At 36.9% G+C, this 16,583-nt stretch overlaps 1 protein-coding gene across 2 annotated transcripts in view; it reads right to left on the reverse strand.

Moving 5' to 3' along the window:
- Positions 1-16,583, reverse strand: part of MS3_00007369 (uncharacterized protein) — a 69,423-nt gene that overhangs the window by 49,851 nt on the left and 2,989 nt on the right. For both annotated transcript variants that reach the window (XM_051215634.1, XM_051215635.1), the window contains exons 6-11: positions 14,630-14,826; positions 13,997-14,208; positions 6,584-6,901; positions 4,387-4,762; positions 3,410-3,628; positions 2,325-2,491 (exon numbers count right to left, since the gene is read on the reverse strand). In XM_051215634.1, the coding sequence (XP_051066164.1) occupies positions 2,325-2,491; positions 3,410-3,628; positions 4,387-4,762; positions 6,584-6,901; positions 13,997-14,208; positions 14,630-14,826 (1,489 nt within the window). The remainder of the gene's footprint in view (positions 1-2,324; positions 2,492-3,409; positions 3,629-4,386; positions 4,763-6,583; positions 6,902-13,996; positions 14,209-14,629; positions 14,827-16,583) is intronic.

Genomic DNA, 16,583 nt, shown 5'->3' on the forward strand with positions numbered 1-16,583 from the left:
TTAACTTAGGGGCCAGAGGATGCTCAGAATAATTCTAATTCTAAAACAATAGTAGAAGGACATAAGGCATCTGCTGCTTTGTATTTAAAATTTTTAGATACATAGGTGGAAGTATTTTGAAAAATCATCTGCTCAAACACATACCAAAACAAAATATGACCAACACAATTATTGACGAAGAAACACTAATAGCCAACTTCAGTAACATTAATAATAATAACAAGAAGAAGAAGAATATTTGATAGCATAAATAAAGAATTTTCAACAAAAAAACATGCAAACTTCAAACAATGGTCCTGTTTTACAAATATTTCCCTTGTGAATACTCAAAAATATGCATAGAAAGTTGTTAAACAATGGATGTTTACGATTGATCATCTTTAAGGCGGCCTGCTTGAATATCTGGCTACCTGTTACTGACATCTAAATATTTCAACAAGTTATCAGTTTTTTTTGTTTATTTTAACACATTATTATGTCTATAAATCGAATAACCTATTTAGGCGCGTTTATGAAAAGTTTACGACCTTTCGATGTACATGTAAAAAAGTATAATTGGCGGCATTATGGTGGCTGGCAATATGCATTGAAAAAAAAAGAATATTATTCAGATGTCGATTCCTGAACTAATGACAACTAACTGGCGATCACTTAATATATATCGCCAGGATCGATCAAGAAATAAGAAAAGGAAACTTGTTGAAATACTTTGTGCTGAGAATTCTATATTGTACCAAAAATATAATATCGAATAAAGCCAATAATAATACCCATTTTTATCAACGAATATATTTAATGCATTAACCCTATGGTAATCTAAACCAGTTTATTCAAGGAAAAGGGAATGAAGAAAATGAACGGAGCCATGTTGTGGTAATACCTAAGTTTATTAGAAATAAGCTTCGTAATACGTTGCAAGCATTTTATGAAAGTGTAAGCAAGATATAGATTGTATTGAAGCACGATCCATATAGGATTATGTTGGGGGACACTGATTGGTTATTCCTTATTCAATCAGCGCTAGTGGACACTTAAGCAGGACTCTAGAATCTTCTTATATAAAAACTAAAAATATACTGACGTTTCTCTCATTGCGATCCCTACTTTCATCCAACCATTTTGTTTGAAATATAATTAAATTACTGTTAAACCATGTTCTGATTTGGGGACTTGTCGAGTGAAGTAGTGTCCGACATTACTAAGCAATAGTAGTTGGGTCGTAATAAAAGAAACTACAACAGAAAGCGCATGAGTATACGCTGTTATCAGATATAATCAATTAAAACAAAAATAAAATATGAACATTTATGGCAAAAAATGTGCATTATTCTTATACATCAGTCAGTCAGTTGCAATATAGAACCTGGCACGTATGTACATCGGTCCAAGTTTTCACACCTCAATACTACAGAAAGATTAAATTGTTAGGCCGAATCCCAGAGTATTAGAGGTAGTAACAGTATCAGTGGTAATAGAAATTTTAGGCATCGAAAACACAATTCCAAAAAACATAAATTAGTAAAATGAACACACAAGACGTTATGAGTAATTCAGAAGCTTACAATTTAGGGGAAGACAAAAAATAGATGCACCTGTGCCAGTGCAAACGATTTTGAGCCCTGTAATTCAAACTCTCTAAACAGTGGTTACGACAATCGCGCGGACCCCAACGAGGTAGTCTATACACATAATGAGTCAATATTTCCAAAGAACTTATCTAATGTGAACAAAATTTTTACAATCAGTTAAGAGCAACCTAGCAGTAAGACAATTATTCACTAGTCGCAGTAATTATAAAGGAAGCGGTAATTCAGGGCGTTCGAAACAATCGATGATCAATCAGTCATATAGTGTTAAGTAGCTCTCACTTATTAATGAAAATTTATGGAAGAGTTAATTTTACATGAACGTGTACTATGATAAATCCAAGTGAAAAAAAGACAAGCGCTAATCACATTGAACTACGCAAGAGACCAATTCTAGAATCGTATTAAATCCTCTAAAACTACCACAGACACAGTGTTGAAACAAAAGATAATTTGGGATACTTATATAATAAAAAGATCAAAATTATATTCAAGGTTATGCATTCGATCTAGTGATATGTGTTTGGCATGTACTTTACTCAACAATCCTGAACAACCATAACGATAACGATGTAACATTTTTCATGGGTTGGCTGATTTTCAAAGGTTCACAAGATGAGAACATTAGTTCGTAACGAAAAACAAAATTTTTCATTACAATAAAGTTTGAAATTATTTTCCAAAACTTTCATTGTCAAAATAATTTGGATATCTGACAAAAAGAAGTTTCAAACCTACTTAGTATATCTTGAACAGAATAAATGTAAACAGTACCATTGGACATTTGAACACAAACACGTCTATCAATAGTACAACAAATAGTAGTTATTCTGGCAAATTTACTGTTGTTTCTTTCCAAGAGTGTTTTAAATTCCTGAGCAGATGAAGAAGCTCTGAGTAACCAGCTGAGGGATGAAAAAAATAGTAATCAATTACAACATACTGCATATATATATATATATATATATATATATATATATATATATGGCCGCCTTATCGTAGTATGGGACTCCTAATTAGTGCGCATCCACAACTTCGCATGCAGGAATCGAAACAAACAACGGTCTCAAGTGCGAACGCATAACCTCTAGAACATTGAGTCGAGATCCAAAGGTGTTAATGTCTAGCTCCAATTAATCCACAACATTGCGCAGCCGTCTAGTGCTTCCAGGTTTTAAAAGGTTGGTTAACTCAGATCAGTTCATGATTTCAATGAAATTCAACCATCACTACAATTCCTTACTAACGATCTATGATGTTTTTTAGCTACTACTACTCTTGATGTTACGAAATATTCCCTCTTAAACATCACATGTATTTTTAATGTTTTTTTTAATATTTGTATTGACTCTATTTGAATCTTTGCTCCACCATGATGATATATATTCACTTCTAACCAACCTACCTAACTTGTATAAGTATTTTGACTTTTATGCATAATTTTGATTTTAAAATACTATGGGTTGTCACAGTTGATAAGAGATTAACAAAAGAAAATGAAATGATGTTATTCTGCTCAAATCTTAGTTGTTGTTCGCTTCAAAATAAAAAGGAATGTTTAACATTTGATGATCGAAACACTACTGTAATCACATTATAAGGAGATAATAATCAGGAAGATGTGGATTCATAAAATATTTAATAAACGATTATTTTATAATATTAGTATATTTGAATTAAGGCTGACAGTGGAATTTAGGAAGGTTGTTTCGTCCTATATAGGATTCGTCAACTGGATGTCAACAAAGACTCCTCAAACATAACCAATACGAGTAATTCAAACCTGTAATTGTATATATATATGCATATATATATAAACTTACCGTCCATTTACATTACCATCACTAGCATATAGATTTTTCATGTTCAAATAACCTAATAGTAGACCATCCGCACCAATAAATAATACTTCATAAAGACTTAACCAGGCGAAACAACTCAATGGACTAAATAAACAAGTGTTCTTCCGTTTTAACTCAGTTAAGATTAAAGATTTCAATGATTCGTCATTGCTGTTGCATTCACTGAACAGTCTATCCATACTGGAATACAATTTGAGAAAAAAAAAGAACGGAATTGAAATACAGTAATAAAAAAGACAGTTTGATTGACTGAATATATGAGAGACTTATATACACTTGGACAGTTAGAAAATATGTTGCACAAGTCGTTTAAGAAGCTTTCATGTGACGGTAATTGATGATGAGGACTAAGTCTATTCCCCTAAGCACAAAATAGGACTCCATGGGACGTCTCTATCATTTCAGAGACATTGATCATAAAGTCTGAATCATTCGATTATGATTTTAGATTTGATGTGTAACAATTTTTTACATTCATAATGTAAAAAGAGAGATAAAAATGATTTACAAGATTAGAATTAACTACATACCAACTGACAGTCAACTCTCGCATCGAGTAGTCAACAAGAAGGACTTTCTCTACCTCAACATGTGATGGCGATTTATTCCACAATTGTTTGCAAAAGAACATTCGATCAACTAGAAGACCCTAATCTCTTAGACTAAAAATGATCTTTATGTTACATCGACAAAGCCCCGACAGATCACATGGACAGAGATGATGGGTGAGGAATCTGTAAATTGGTGGGTTATTCATCTCATCAAGGAAATCCCACATACATATCCAAATGGATTAGTCTAGTATGATATATATATCGTCCGATGTTTTTCGAAACGGTAGGTCAAATAGCAGAACATCTTGAAGTTACTTTGATTCTACAGTTCATCGTGTGACGTTGTCTGATACAAAGTTATAATATTCAGTAAAAGAGGCTCACTCGATTTTAACAACAGTTTTTGGCCAAGGTGCAATATTTTTTCCTCCATTATGCCATTCAGAGTACACCTCACCATTACAAAAGGACTCCTTCTCTAAAGAGGTTCCATTTGTGATAGTAATAAAATACGTATTTGGAAATACATTTTTGGATGACTGACAGTCGACTGTTTGAATTAATATAGGCATAACATTGTTTGGCGAATCCGATTCATTTCCCAACCATAAACTAGGAATAGATACAGATGAAACAGATGGAGTGAAATTACACTGTGTCTTATTAGATTGATTTACACCATTTGAATAAAATACCAGTCGTGTTGCAAACATTGGAGGTGGAATAACTGAATAAGCAAAACAACTCATCTCGACGGTATCTAAGGTGAGAAATATGGAAATAAAGAAACGAAACGAGAAGTGAAATAAGAGTTTGTTATTATAAATTGTAGCATTTCTACGTGTATTGATAAAAAATTATTGAAATAATGAACAAATATACTCATTTAATAGAAATAATACGTCAAGAAACCTTTAAATCTTAGCGACAATCAAACAAGTTTTGGAAGTTTATTTAGGTTGGACACACAAGGATTTCATTGAAGGATGAGCAACTAAAAAAGAGTATATTTCTTTTAATCACCTGTTTGTTAAGGGAAATCTGATCATACTTGATTCTGTGTTTACTATTTCACATATCATTTTATTGCAGAAGAAAAAGCATATTTTGTTGGATAGTTATGTAGTTTACTGATAATTGTTCACTCCAAAGCTTTGGTTTCGTAAGCAGTCAGCCCCACATTGCATTACTTTGAATTATCTAACGATCATCATTCTACTCATTACTTTAATAATCAATCAGCATTCGAATCCTTACAAACTCATTAAAAAACTATAATCTGTAATTTTTTTAATTCGAATAGTGTCGAGCAATAAGCTAGGACACATGTTCCATTCGATTGAGGATTCTTTAGCAGAATTTACCTGTATCTCTAAGTTCATGTTCATATTAATTCCGATCCGATACCTTTAGTTTCAAATGCAAACATATCATTATCCACTGGAGCTACTGGGTCCAGAAATTTAGTAACTTTTGAAGCGGATATGAATTGGATTTGTAAGGGTTTATATCGTTTCTCACTGTTAATGTTGGTACATTTGCATCCTGAGTAAATTGTCTCGTTTTCCCGTTACAAATTTTGATTCATGAAAGTTTTGTGCAAAAACTATTTAGTTTAAAGACATTTTTTCTTCAAACAGTATAATGTCCATCAGAAAATCAGTAAGCACTTGGAAGCACTGAACATTATTTTCTTCTAATTTAAGATTTCCTAAACAGTGGCCATCTAATTAGGCGAAGATAAATGATGATTACATTCTATCGACACATTAATCAGTAAAAAATGTTCTCAATCAGTTGAAAATAATGTTCTAACAACTGTCATATGAGTTAAGGTAGATAAAATAATGTACTATGTACATCAGTTCACATTTGCATACGCCATGTAATCACAGAAAATATATTATAATAAAGTAAATACAAAGTTACCTAGTATGATGATACTTCCGAACTGGTATTTTACAATTAAGTATTTTATTAATCAATTATACAAATTTAAACGGGTATAACTTACAGCTGTTAGCACCTATAAAAACTTCAGATACTCTACATACGAACAATATGGTTTACCGGTTGTTGCAAAAATCTTATATCCAAATAGACATGAATATGACAATTAATAATTCAATTTGAAATGGTTTGGATTATTCCGTTGTCGATGTGTTTTGACTTGATTAGAATATGGGCATTCTGTGTGGGTTGTCTCGACATAACGATTATTGATACCAGTCGATATAGAATACAATCAAGACTGATCAAATTTCAGCCGAAAATATTAACAATGCGATAATTCAAACCATTTTAATTTGAATTGAATCGCATACCTGATGCATAAATGAGTGGCTATCTAAACTCAGTAACTAAGTGGTTAATGCGATGGAGTTTTAAGCAGACTGTACTGGGGTTCGAGTCCCCGAGCGAAAATCAACTCTAGGATGCAGGCACATCCAGCTGACAAGTCCCAAATAGGATGAAACGCACATCCTAGATTTCAAAGTTAGTCACATGCATTCCATCTATTTGCGATAACGAATGAATTTTAATAGTGAACAAATAGTAAAAACATAATTAAAAGGCTTACTTCCATTGATTACTGCAACAAGACCAGAATTTAATGATGTTATTGTATTTACATTAGAATTTGTTAATATGCACGATGAATTATAAACGTTATTCATTTTCCAGCATTGCAATAACGTCTTACTGTTAACTTGATTATCATTAGGCAACGACTCATTAATTGATATAGCACAATAAAGAGCTGACAAATCTGCACTGTAAGCATGATGATCCCATGTTAATGATATATTGGAAATTTGACTATCGTTTAATGAATTGTCAGCTATACAGAAATGTTGTTTTATTGACCATTGGTAATTAGAGCAAGTTAGTAGTCGAACTGCAGACAAATTAGCAAAGAGAGATAGAGACTCCGATATATACGTTTCATCTTTAAGTGATGTAAATATGTTGATGAAGCGTTTACTATTCAAGTGGCAATAGAAAAATATGTGGTAGAAAAAAAACGGTACCAATAATCATTATTACTTACTTACATCTGTTACCCCTCGTGGAGGAGCATAGGTGCCCACAACTATTCTCTATCCAGTTTCGTCCTGGGCAGTCCTTTCCATTTGCTATTCGTCCTTTTCATGTCTGATTCCAATTATCGACGCAGTGTGTTCTTCGGTCTTTCTCTTTTCCGTTTCCCTTCAAGACTCCAGGTAAGCACTTGCCTCGTGATGCAGTTTGATGATTTCCGTAATGTATACCCTAGCTATCTCCAACGTCTTTTCCTAATTTTCTCATCAGCTGGGAGCTGGAGACTTTAATCGCCAGCTTCATGGCGTTATGAAGTCGCAACCAATGCTGATCTATACTTTTCGGCGGAACGGTAGCTAGCCTAGAAGCTAGCTCGGTTCGATACTTACTAGCAACAGAAGTTACAATCAACTTGCTGACATCAATCCTTTGGTGGCGGTCACTTCGTTGGCCATTGAAAAATAAGGTGAGATTGGCGCAGACCAGGGCATGATCAGAGTTCAGATAGGTACTCCAAAAGGAGCGGCAGTCTTGTACACAACCACTCCAGCGGTAGCCGATCGCGATGTGATCAATCTGAATCCAGGCTTGAGAACCAGAGGGAAGATGCCAGGTGGCACATCGGCGATGAATGTGCCAGAAGTTAGTGTCAGCCAGAAACAGGTTGTGGTCTGAGCACGGTGGCAGTAGACGGTCACCATTATCTGACTTGCGACCAACAAGTCCCTATCGGCCACCTAAACGACTCTCTTCTGTGCCCAGACGACCGACCTGAACATTCAAGTCTCCGGCTAGAATTACAATATCTGTCAAACGCACTTTCTGGAGAAGAACAGTTAATTGATGGTAGAATTCATCCTTGATTGCATCCGGGCTGCAATCTATCGGGGCATAGGCGAAGATAACGAAAAGACATCGTTTCTCACACTGATTTCTTCTCACTTTGATGGAACTTCCTAATCTAACAGCTTATAACCGACTGTTAAAGGGGATCCAATTGATTAGTGCTGCCTCAGCTCTAGCGCTTAGTGCGACACCAACGCCAGCAAGACCAGACGAAGATGTCACAGGGTCCCCAGATAAACGCTCGTAAAACAAGCCTTTTGAAGCGACAGATGGAGAGCGAATTCGTAGTACTTCACTAAAGTCTTGAATACGGGTCTCGGTCTCGGGTAGGCAGCAAATGTCGATAATAAGACTTTCTAAAGATATATCCAGCCCTATCTGTTGTCCGATTTGGATTAGTGTGAGAACGTTGAAGGAAGATAGTTTGAATGGCGTACGTGGTTTCAGAAAGACTGTTTCAGTATTTGTATTCGGTATAAGCATTCAACTCCCGACCAGGCAGTGACTCGAGATCGTTTAGATAGAACAGTTTCCACCATGGGCGAGCTGCTGTATAAGTTGAAAAATGGGAATATATGAAGTGAGAATAAACAGTGATAAGTGATGTAGTATATATATCATCTCGCGGTCTCCAACCAGGTAGTCTACACCTACCAGCATGACTCACGTCACTTGTCAGTGACTTTATGGACGGACTTGTGACATGTTTTGGTCTGGCTGCCCCTAGCTTTCTTCCAACCTACTCCTATACCACTGAACATAGCACGTCGAGGCAGTCGGTCGTTGGGCATACGTAACACGTGTCCCAGCCATCTCAACTGATGAAGTTTCACTACTTCATCAATTGATTTGCCATCCTTACATAGTACTCGTTTCCTAACAACTGCATTACTTACTCGATGGTCCCACGATATACGAGCAATATTTCGAAGACACCTATGATACATACTATTAACCTACGAATATCCTCTACTCTTACCGGCCATGTTTCACTGCCATAAAGTAGGACGGAACGAACTGCTGCGCAGTAAACACGTCCTTTGGTTGATAGACGGATATCTCGCCTACGCCATAAATGACGCAAGTTGGCAAGAGCTAGTCGAGCCTTCTGTATCCGTGCTGAGATTTCGTCACACACCAGACCACAAGGGCTGATGAGACTTCCAAGATAAGTGAAGCGGTCGACACGCTCAACTACTTCACTCCCTATCATTAGTTCGGTTGTCGATGCAACCCAATCCTGAAGCAACATCTTACATTTCGAGGGGGAGAATTGCATGCCGAACATGCTTGCATTGTTGCTTAGAGTGATCAGAAGACTCTGCATTTTGTCAGCGTCTTCACCAAATAAAACTATGTCATCGGTATATTCTAGGTCAAAAAGTGAATCTCCTGGTAGACGTTCAACCCCTGAAAATTTAGATGAGGAGAGTGTTATCTCTAAAAGTACGTCAACGACAAAGTTAAACAAGAATGGAGAGAGTGGACAGCCCTGACGAACACCACTTGAGGTAATCAATTCTGATGACAGTTCGCCATAAGCTCTCACTCTACCAGTTGTGTTCGAGTAGAGAACCTTTATAAGGTTAATGTACTTCTTTGGTACTCCTTTCAGTGACAAAACATTGCCATAGAGCCCCACGATCAACAGAGTCAAATGCCACCTTAAGGTCGAGAAATACTACCATTGTGGGGCGTCTGAATGTGTGTCTGTGTTCTAGAACCTGACGTAGTGTGAATATCTGATCTATGCAACCACGTCCAGGTCGAAAACCAGCCTGATTTTCTCTAGTCTGCTCTTTACGAGCTTTAGTTAGGCGTCGAAGTATTATTGAAGCTAATATTTTAGACACTATATTAGTCAAACTGCTTCCTCTGTGATTGTCACAACAGGACTTTTGTCCTTTCTTATAGACTGGCACAATCAGTGATTGAGACCAGTCAGATAGGATTACGTCCAGTTCCCAAATTCTACCTAAGACCTCAGTTAATCTCACTGCTAATACTGGACTACCATCCTTAAAAATCTCAGGAGTAAACCTGTCAGGGCCTGCTGCTCTCCCTCGCTTCAGATTTCCTATGGCTTTTTCAACTTCGTAAAGAGACGGAGGACCTACATTAACTTGCCATTCAGGTTGGCTGGAGATCGTGGGTAACCGAAGTGTGGCTGAAGGCCAGTTGAATTGATCCCTAAAGTGTTCTGCCCATCGATCCAATCTCCTGGATTGAGGATGTATAATATGTCCATCTTTCTCTGAGAGTGTTTAGCTAACAGTCGGTTTCCTAATACCGGCTTCCTTAACAAGTCTGAACAATTGTCTGCTATTACCTATTACCGCTGTCTTTTCCATATCTCTTGCTTCCGCTACCCACCACTGTTCACGATCATTGCGTAGGCTTCTTGTCAGCTTGCGCTTAAGCTGACTCCACTCTTCGTTATGTTCAGAGCCAGATGGAATGAGTTTTCGAGCATCTATCAGTGCGGTAGATGCTGCTGAGATCCAGTGTTTCCCCCTAACCTTATGGTTTACTGAACTAGCAGATATCACTGTTGTTTCCACAGCTTTTCGGATATCATTCCATGCTGCCTCGGGGTGGGGATCACCAACATGGCTGCCTAACTGTTTTTCTAGTTGTTCCTGAAATATACTCTTAGCTCGACTATCATTAAGTAGGCCCCTAAGAGGTTTCCTTGAAGCGTCTTTCCTACGTCAGGGAGATAAGAGAGGTATTAGGAGGTGTAGGAAGGATTTGAATGTGACCAACTTGGTCTCGTGTTCTGTTACGGGTCAGTCAGTCAGTCAGCTACAACGTAGGACCAGGAACATATATGCATCGGTCCAGGTTGCCATACCTCATTAGCACAGCAAGATGAACACCGGATTCATAGCAGTGGTTAGGTCAAAGGTGGTGATATATAGGAGAAAGAATGCATATAAGGATACAGTACAGGAAGAAAGAATTAGTTAGTAGAAAGAAAGATATGAAGTGATTTTAATCTCTTAGTTTAAGGGAAGACAGGGAGTGTATGCACCGACGCCATTGTGATCGATTCTGAGTCATGTCACCAAGAGTCTCCAACCATCGGTTGCGAAAGTCACGCGGACCCCAACCAAGTAGTCTGCATCTACCAACATGGCTCAGACTAGAGGTTAGTGTCTTCAAGCACTGATGCCACGTTTTGGTTTGGCCGCCCCTAATTCTCTTCCAACCATCTCTAACACCCGTTAGCATAGCACGACGTAGTAATCGGTGTTCAGGCATACGTAAAACGTGGCCCAACCATCTCAGTCGATGAAGATTAACAACCTCATCAGCTGTTTTACCATCATTACCTAATACCCTGCGTCTAACCTCACTATTACTTACCCGGTGATCCCAACAGACGCCAGCAATATTTCTAAGGCATCTGTGGTCAAGTACTAGTAGCTTACGGATGTCTTCTACTCTTAAAGGCCATGTTTCGCTGCCGTAAAGTAAGACAGAACGGACTGCCGCGCAGTATACTCGTCCTTTTATTGATAGACGGATATCTCGCCTTCGTCAAAGGTGACGTAAGTTGGCAAAAGCCAAACGAGCTTTTCGAATCCGTGCTGAGATTTCGTCCGATACCAGCCCATGGGGGCTGATCAGACTTCCAAGATAAGTGAAGTTGTCGACGCGTTCGACTACTTCACTCCTTATCCTTAGTTCAGGTGTTGACGCAGGCCAGTCCTGAAGCAACAACTTGCATTTAGAGGGAGAGAAGCGCATTCCAAACATTCTGGCATTGTTGCTTAGTGCTACCAAAAGACTCGGCACTTTGTCAGCGTCTTCACCAAACAGGACTATATCATCTGCGTATTCTAAGTCGATAAGTGGACCTCCTGGTAGGAGATCAATACCCGAGAATTCAGTCGACGAGAATGTTACGGGTATGAGGGCTGGTGTCACTTCCCGGCTGCCCTCACCGTGGAAGGCTATTTCTTGAGGAACCTGAAAAGGAAGATGAATTAGTGTTGGCTTTAACGACCTGAGAGCGTGACCGCAGAGCCCAGGGGACAACTGCTTGAGGCCGGTCGCGCACGGCTTTTTCGTGGGAGGTTTTTGATGTGTTAGCTCCGTTCTTCAAAGGGTCTTACCGCAGGAGACGGAAATCCGTGAGGTAAGGTGAGGTGTGACATTTTTAGAGTCAACCTTTTCTAACCCCTTTCTTCCTTGTGAGAAGGCAGCACCGCTGTAGATGCTGGTTGTCTGAGGGAAACACCTTACTGCTGTCACACCCCTCTACAGTCAGCAGTACGACTTCGACCTCAGACCTTGAGTTGCTGCTTTTAGTCTTACCGTACTCCAATCGACCTGTCTGGCATCGTAGAACCTACAGGAACATATGTTTCAGCCAATATAGCTCGGATGGGTCATCACGATAGGCAAGCCCGACCACCGCGTAAAGGTTTCAGCTACGGTCGGTCCACAGCTCACCTCAACAGGTGATATTTGTTGGTGTAGGAGTAGGCTAGAAAGAAGCTAAGGAGAATCAAACCAAGACATTACATCAGTCGATGAAGTCACCCACTCTGGTATTGAGCTTTGTTGATAGGTTTGAACTACATGGTTGAGCTTCGCGTAATAAACGCTGTCAAATATGACTTAAAGAAAAAGCCAGCAGTGCTTCTATAATTTTCTATTACACTTCATAAAAAGTCATATGAACTTCCCTAACTGAAAAAAGTTTTCCTTGGCTGCATCATCAGCTGAACAGTATATTTTATCAAATACAATTCTGACTCACGTATCGACTGTACCACAGTTTCCTACTTTATTTCTTCATAATACTATTGATTGATTTCTGTGATGCATTATTTTGGTGTCATGTTGTACCAGAATTTATGCTTTAAAGGAAATAAGTAGATTTCCTAACTGTGCAAATATTCTGATAAATGTTCTTATTTTATACTTGTTCTAACTAAACGAGTATACATGCTAATTGTCTTATGCATTCATATACATCCAATCATTCAGTAATGAAATACTGTAAAATTCATGGAAAACTACCACATTAGTTATCTCTTCATCTATTCTTTGGAAGGACAAAAGGAGATTACATTATAATTCATACATGAAACATACGCATGTATGCATAAATACGCGATATAAAAAATGTCATTACAGAGGAATCCACTGCAACATTACATATTTTGTACTGAAAATCCTTTAATGTAACCAGACGTGGTGAATATCATTACTAAGGTTTGACTTGATAATTTTAAATAAATTGACAAGTGAGTGGATTTTTAATAGCAATAACAAAAACAACAATATATAGTAGAAATCCAATTTCCTGTTCACTATTATTAGCAACACCGGTTGAATAAGAGTATTGTTATTGGCAAGACACAGAGTCAACCTATCAAGTCACTGATTGTTAGTCTAAACTATGATAGTAAATGCAGACTAACTGGTTGTGATCTGCGTGATAACTACGATCAGTGCCTGAAGACTTAGGGTGATATAGCTCAGAATCGTTCATGATGGCACATATGTATCCATTATCTATCTTCTCAATTTTGAATTTCAGTATTCCTATATATATTTTTTTCACCTAATCTTTTTAAATTATATCATAAATGTTTGGCCTTTGTTTTCTTTGATTGCTACTATAAATTAGTTTAGATCACTGAATAGCATCAATTAATCAATCATAGAAAGCTAGAGAGCACTGGTTAGGGGGTTATTATCATAGTATGCGATTCTTCAGATAGGTAGTTGCGACCTTTATCAGGGACCAAACACAAAGACTTTGAAAGCTCGTGGTGAGCACTATACTTTGGATTCACTACTGAGCTGACATTCAGTGATTCATATTTTTTCCAGTCAGACTGTTCCTACAAGTGACTACCCATCCCAATTAACAGTTTTAGGTTTAGTAATAATAAAATTCATCCTGATCTACATAAATGACCTACGCTCAACAGGAAACATACATAACATGTTTGTAATCTATCCAACAAAGTATTTTACATGCATCATTTTCGTTAGCAAAAAGGTGCATTTGAAATTAAGCACAGAAAAATACGAATTAGTAAATTTTGAGATTCTCATTCTACTGAATATTAATAACACTTACTAAACCATGGATGGTTTTGAGTTCCACTACACAGTACTGCCAAAATTGAACCGGTCGGATTAAACATAATAGATTCCACTTGGTAAAACTTTTCAGATTCATCACCGATCAGTTCGAATTCTCCATGACGTTGGGAGTTCGATTCAAAAAATATGATATCCAATCCACGACCTTCTCGACGTTGAGCCGTTGTGATTAATTGAACACGAGGTCTGAGGTTTTATAGAAATATCACGGTATAAGTTTATGGGTATACTATACATGGATTTTATTAAACTGGGGATTGTTTAGGCTGTGAAATCTTAGCCGCTGTTACGTGACATTGACAAGTGTTAATTAGAACTAAGCCCACGTAAGGGAATTCCAGTTGATTTTACCCAGTTACTGAGCACTAGTTACAACACTTTTGACTGCAAAAAGTCTTACACAATCAAACCACAAGAAGTGAAACCATATAAAATTCGATTTCATCTATTTAACCTGATGATTGAGATAATACATTAATATGAACCTAGAGGAACCAACAATTAACTGATAGTCGATAACAATTAAAAACTAATCTGAGTACACAAAAAGAGATCACCTTAAAATAAAGCGGAAAAAATAACAAAGAAAACGACGAAATTAATCTACCTCCAACAAAGTCCTGGAGAAATCATATTCGTTATTTCAGTTGTTGAAAACAATTCACCAGTATCATTGTAGACGCGTATACGTCTACGATTCTCTGTTAATGGATCAATCCATGATACGGCGAAGTAAAGACCATCATCGCGCCATGCAATTTCAAAACGACCATCATCATATTGAGTGTTTGAGACTGGTACAGTCTGATGTGAAAACAAAAATAAATGGATGGTGTCTTGATCAATATGTATAGAGTAACTAAATTTAATACGTTTACTGAAATAATTACTAAGATCTAGACACAAGATGTGGCTAAAAACAGAATACTTTATACCAGAATTTTCCTCAATTTGAATATTTCCTTGCTTTACATTCCGTATTTTATCTACTTCTTTTGGTTAAAACACAATAAAGCACACTAGCCATGTGTTTCTGGATATATTTTTTTGGAGACACCAAGAAGTTGCGACTACTAATCGCTATTCGATTATCTGCGAAACTTGAAAAAGGAAACATTGTATCTGATAAGTTACGATATTTACTTAAAAATCACGGTTGCCCACCTCCCCGTTCAGCGCGAACCATAGAATTCCCTTCAATTGACAATTTATTTGCTTGTAAAAAAACGTAAGAAGTAGATCTAGGGCAAGTAAGTGGATATCTTGATACTGTATGATTTCTTAGTGGTTTGATCGGTTAGTTAAAACGATTATTTTTTTCGATGGATAGGTCCATTGACAAGTTTTTATGTGGAGAGGGGATTAGAAAAGGATAAAAAATGAACTGTACACTTCGGAGGGAATGTAACCGTTAAGTGGTGGCTTATTTGTTAAAGCATTCAGCTTTCAACCAACCAGCGCGTTTCATGTTCGGACTCCGATTAACCTAATTCGGTCTTACAAGGTTGCAGTTTTACTAACTCACACAAACATCATGTCAACTAAATAAACCTGTAATTGATAAACAGGTATATATTAGTACTTATTTATTACACAGGAAGGTGAATTAAATAGATAGGAAACCTTTTCATGATTTGAAATTGTGTCTAGAACTGTTCCACTGGTTGATAACCAACTCATTTCAACATATAGTGAAGCCATAAATATTTACACGTAAATGAGAGCAGTCATTACTGATTTTATTAACCATAACAATTAACAATCAACTGCTGACCAATGGTAAAAAGCACTTAATTTAAAACTATCTACATTACTGGGTACAATGTTCACTTAGGAATTACTTCATTATAGTTCTGTCATAGCACACAGAAAATTAAGTGGCAATCTAAATTCAACTGATATTAGTCCACATTTAAATATTAACGGATCATGCAAGAAGTTATTTTTAATCACAAGCAATTCACCTTATACTTTTGCATACAATAGGGTGTTTTGCTTCATCAGAAAAAGCAGAATGAACTGAGGATTTAATGGTCAATTCCAATATTTGCTCGATTTAAAGAAATCAGTAGTTATAACAAACAGGTAATCAATCATCTTGTATTATTCACTGGCCAGTATGTTGCATATTTTAAGAACTGAACGGTGCTTACAGTAAAAGTCAAAACAGCCCTTCATAGTTTTGTTCATCTTTATTGAAGTTTCTATGCTGAATATGCTTACTCCCTACAGTAGAAGATAAAGCAATTCAAGTTGAAAAAATCGTTTTGTCAATTAAGCACGCCTAAAACAAAAGCTAGGAAGCGATCCTATCATAAAGCACATTAATCATTCGTGTCGTTCATATTATTAAAAAGACAAGTGAAACGAAGTTCATTGAGTATGCATTCACTTGCTTGGCTTTGGGTTACAATTAGTGATTGAGGGCTATCAAGGCCTAGGTAGATGCAGGAAGATTCGAACCTGTAAACTAATAGTTGAAGGCCAATTGTTTTAATTGGTAATACACTAAACTAGGAAAGGTGTGTTAATTTGTGCTGTTATATTTAAAGCCAACACAT

This window comes from Schistosoma haematobium, chromosome 4 (genome assembly GCF_000699445.3).
Source record: "Schistosoma haematobium chromosome 4, whole genome shotgun sequence".
Taxonomy (NCBI): Eukaryota; Metazoa; Platyhelminthes; class Trematoda; order Strigeidida; family Schistosomatidae; genus Schistosoma; species Schistosoma haematobium.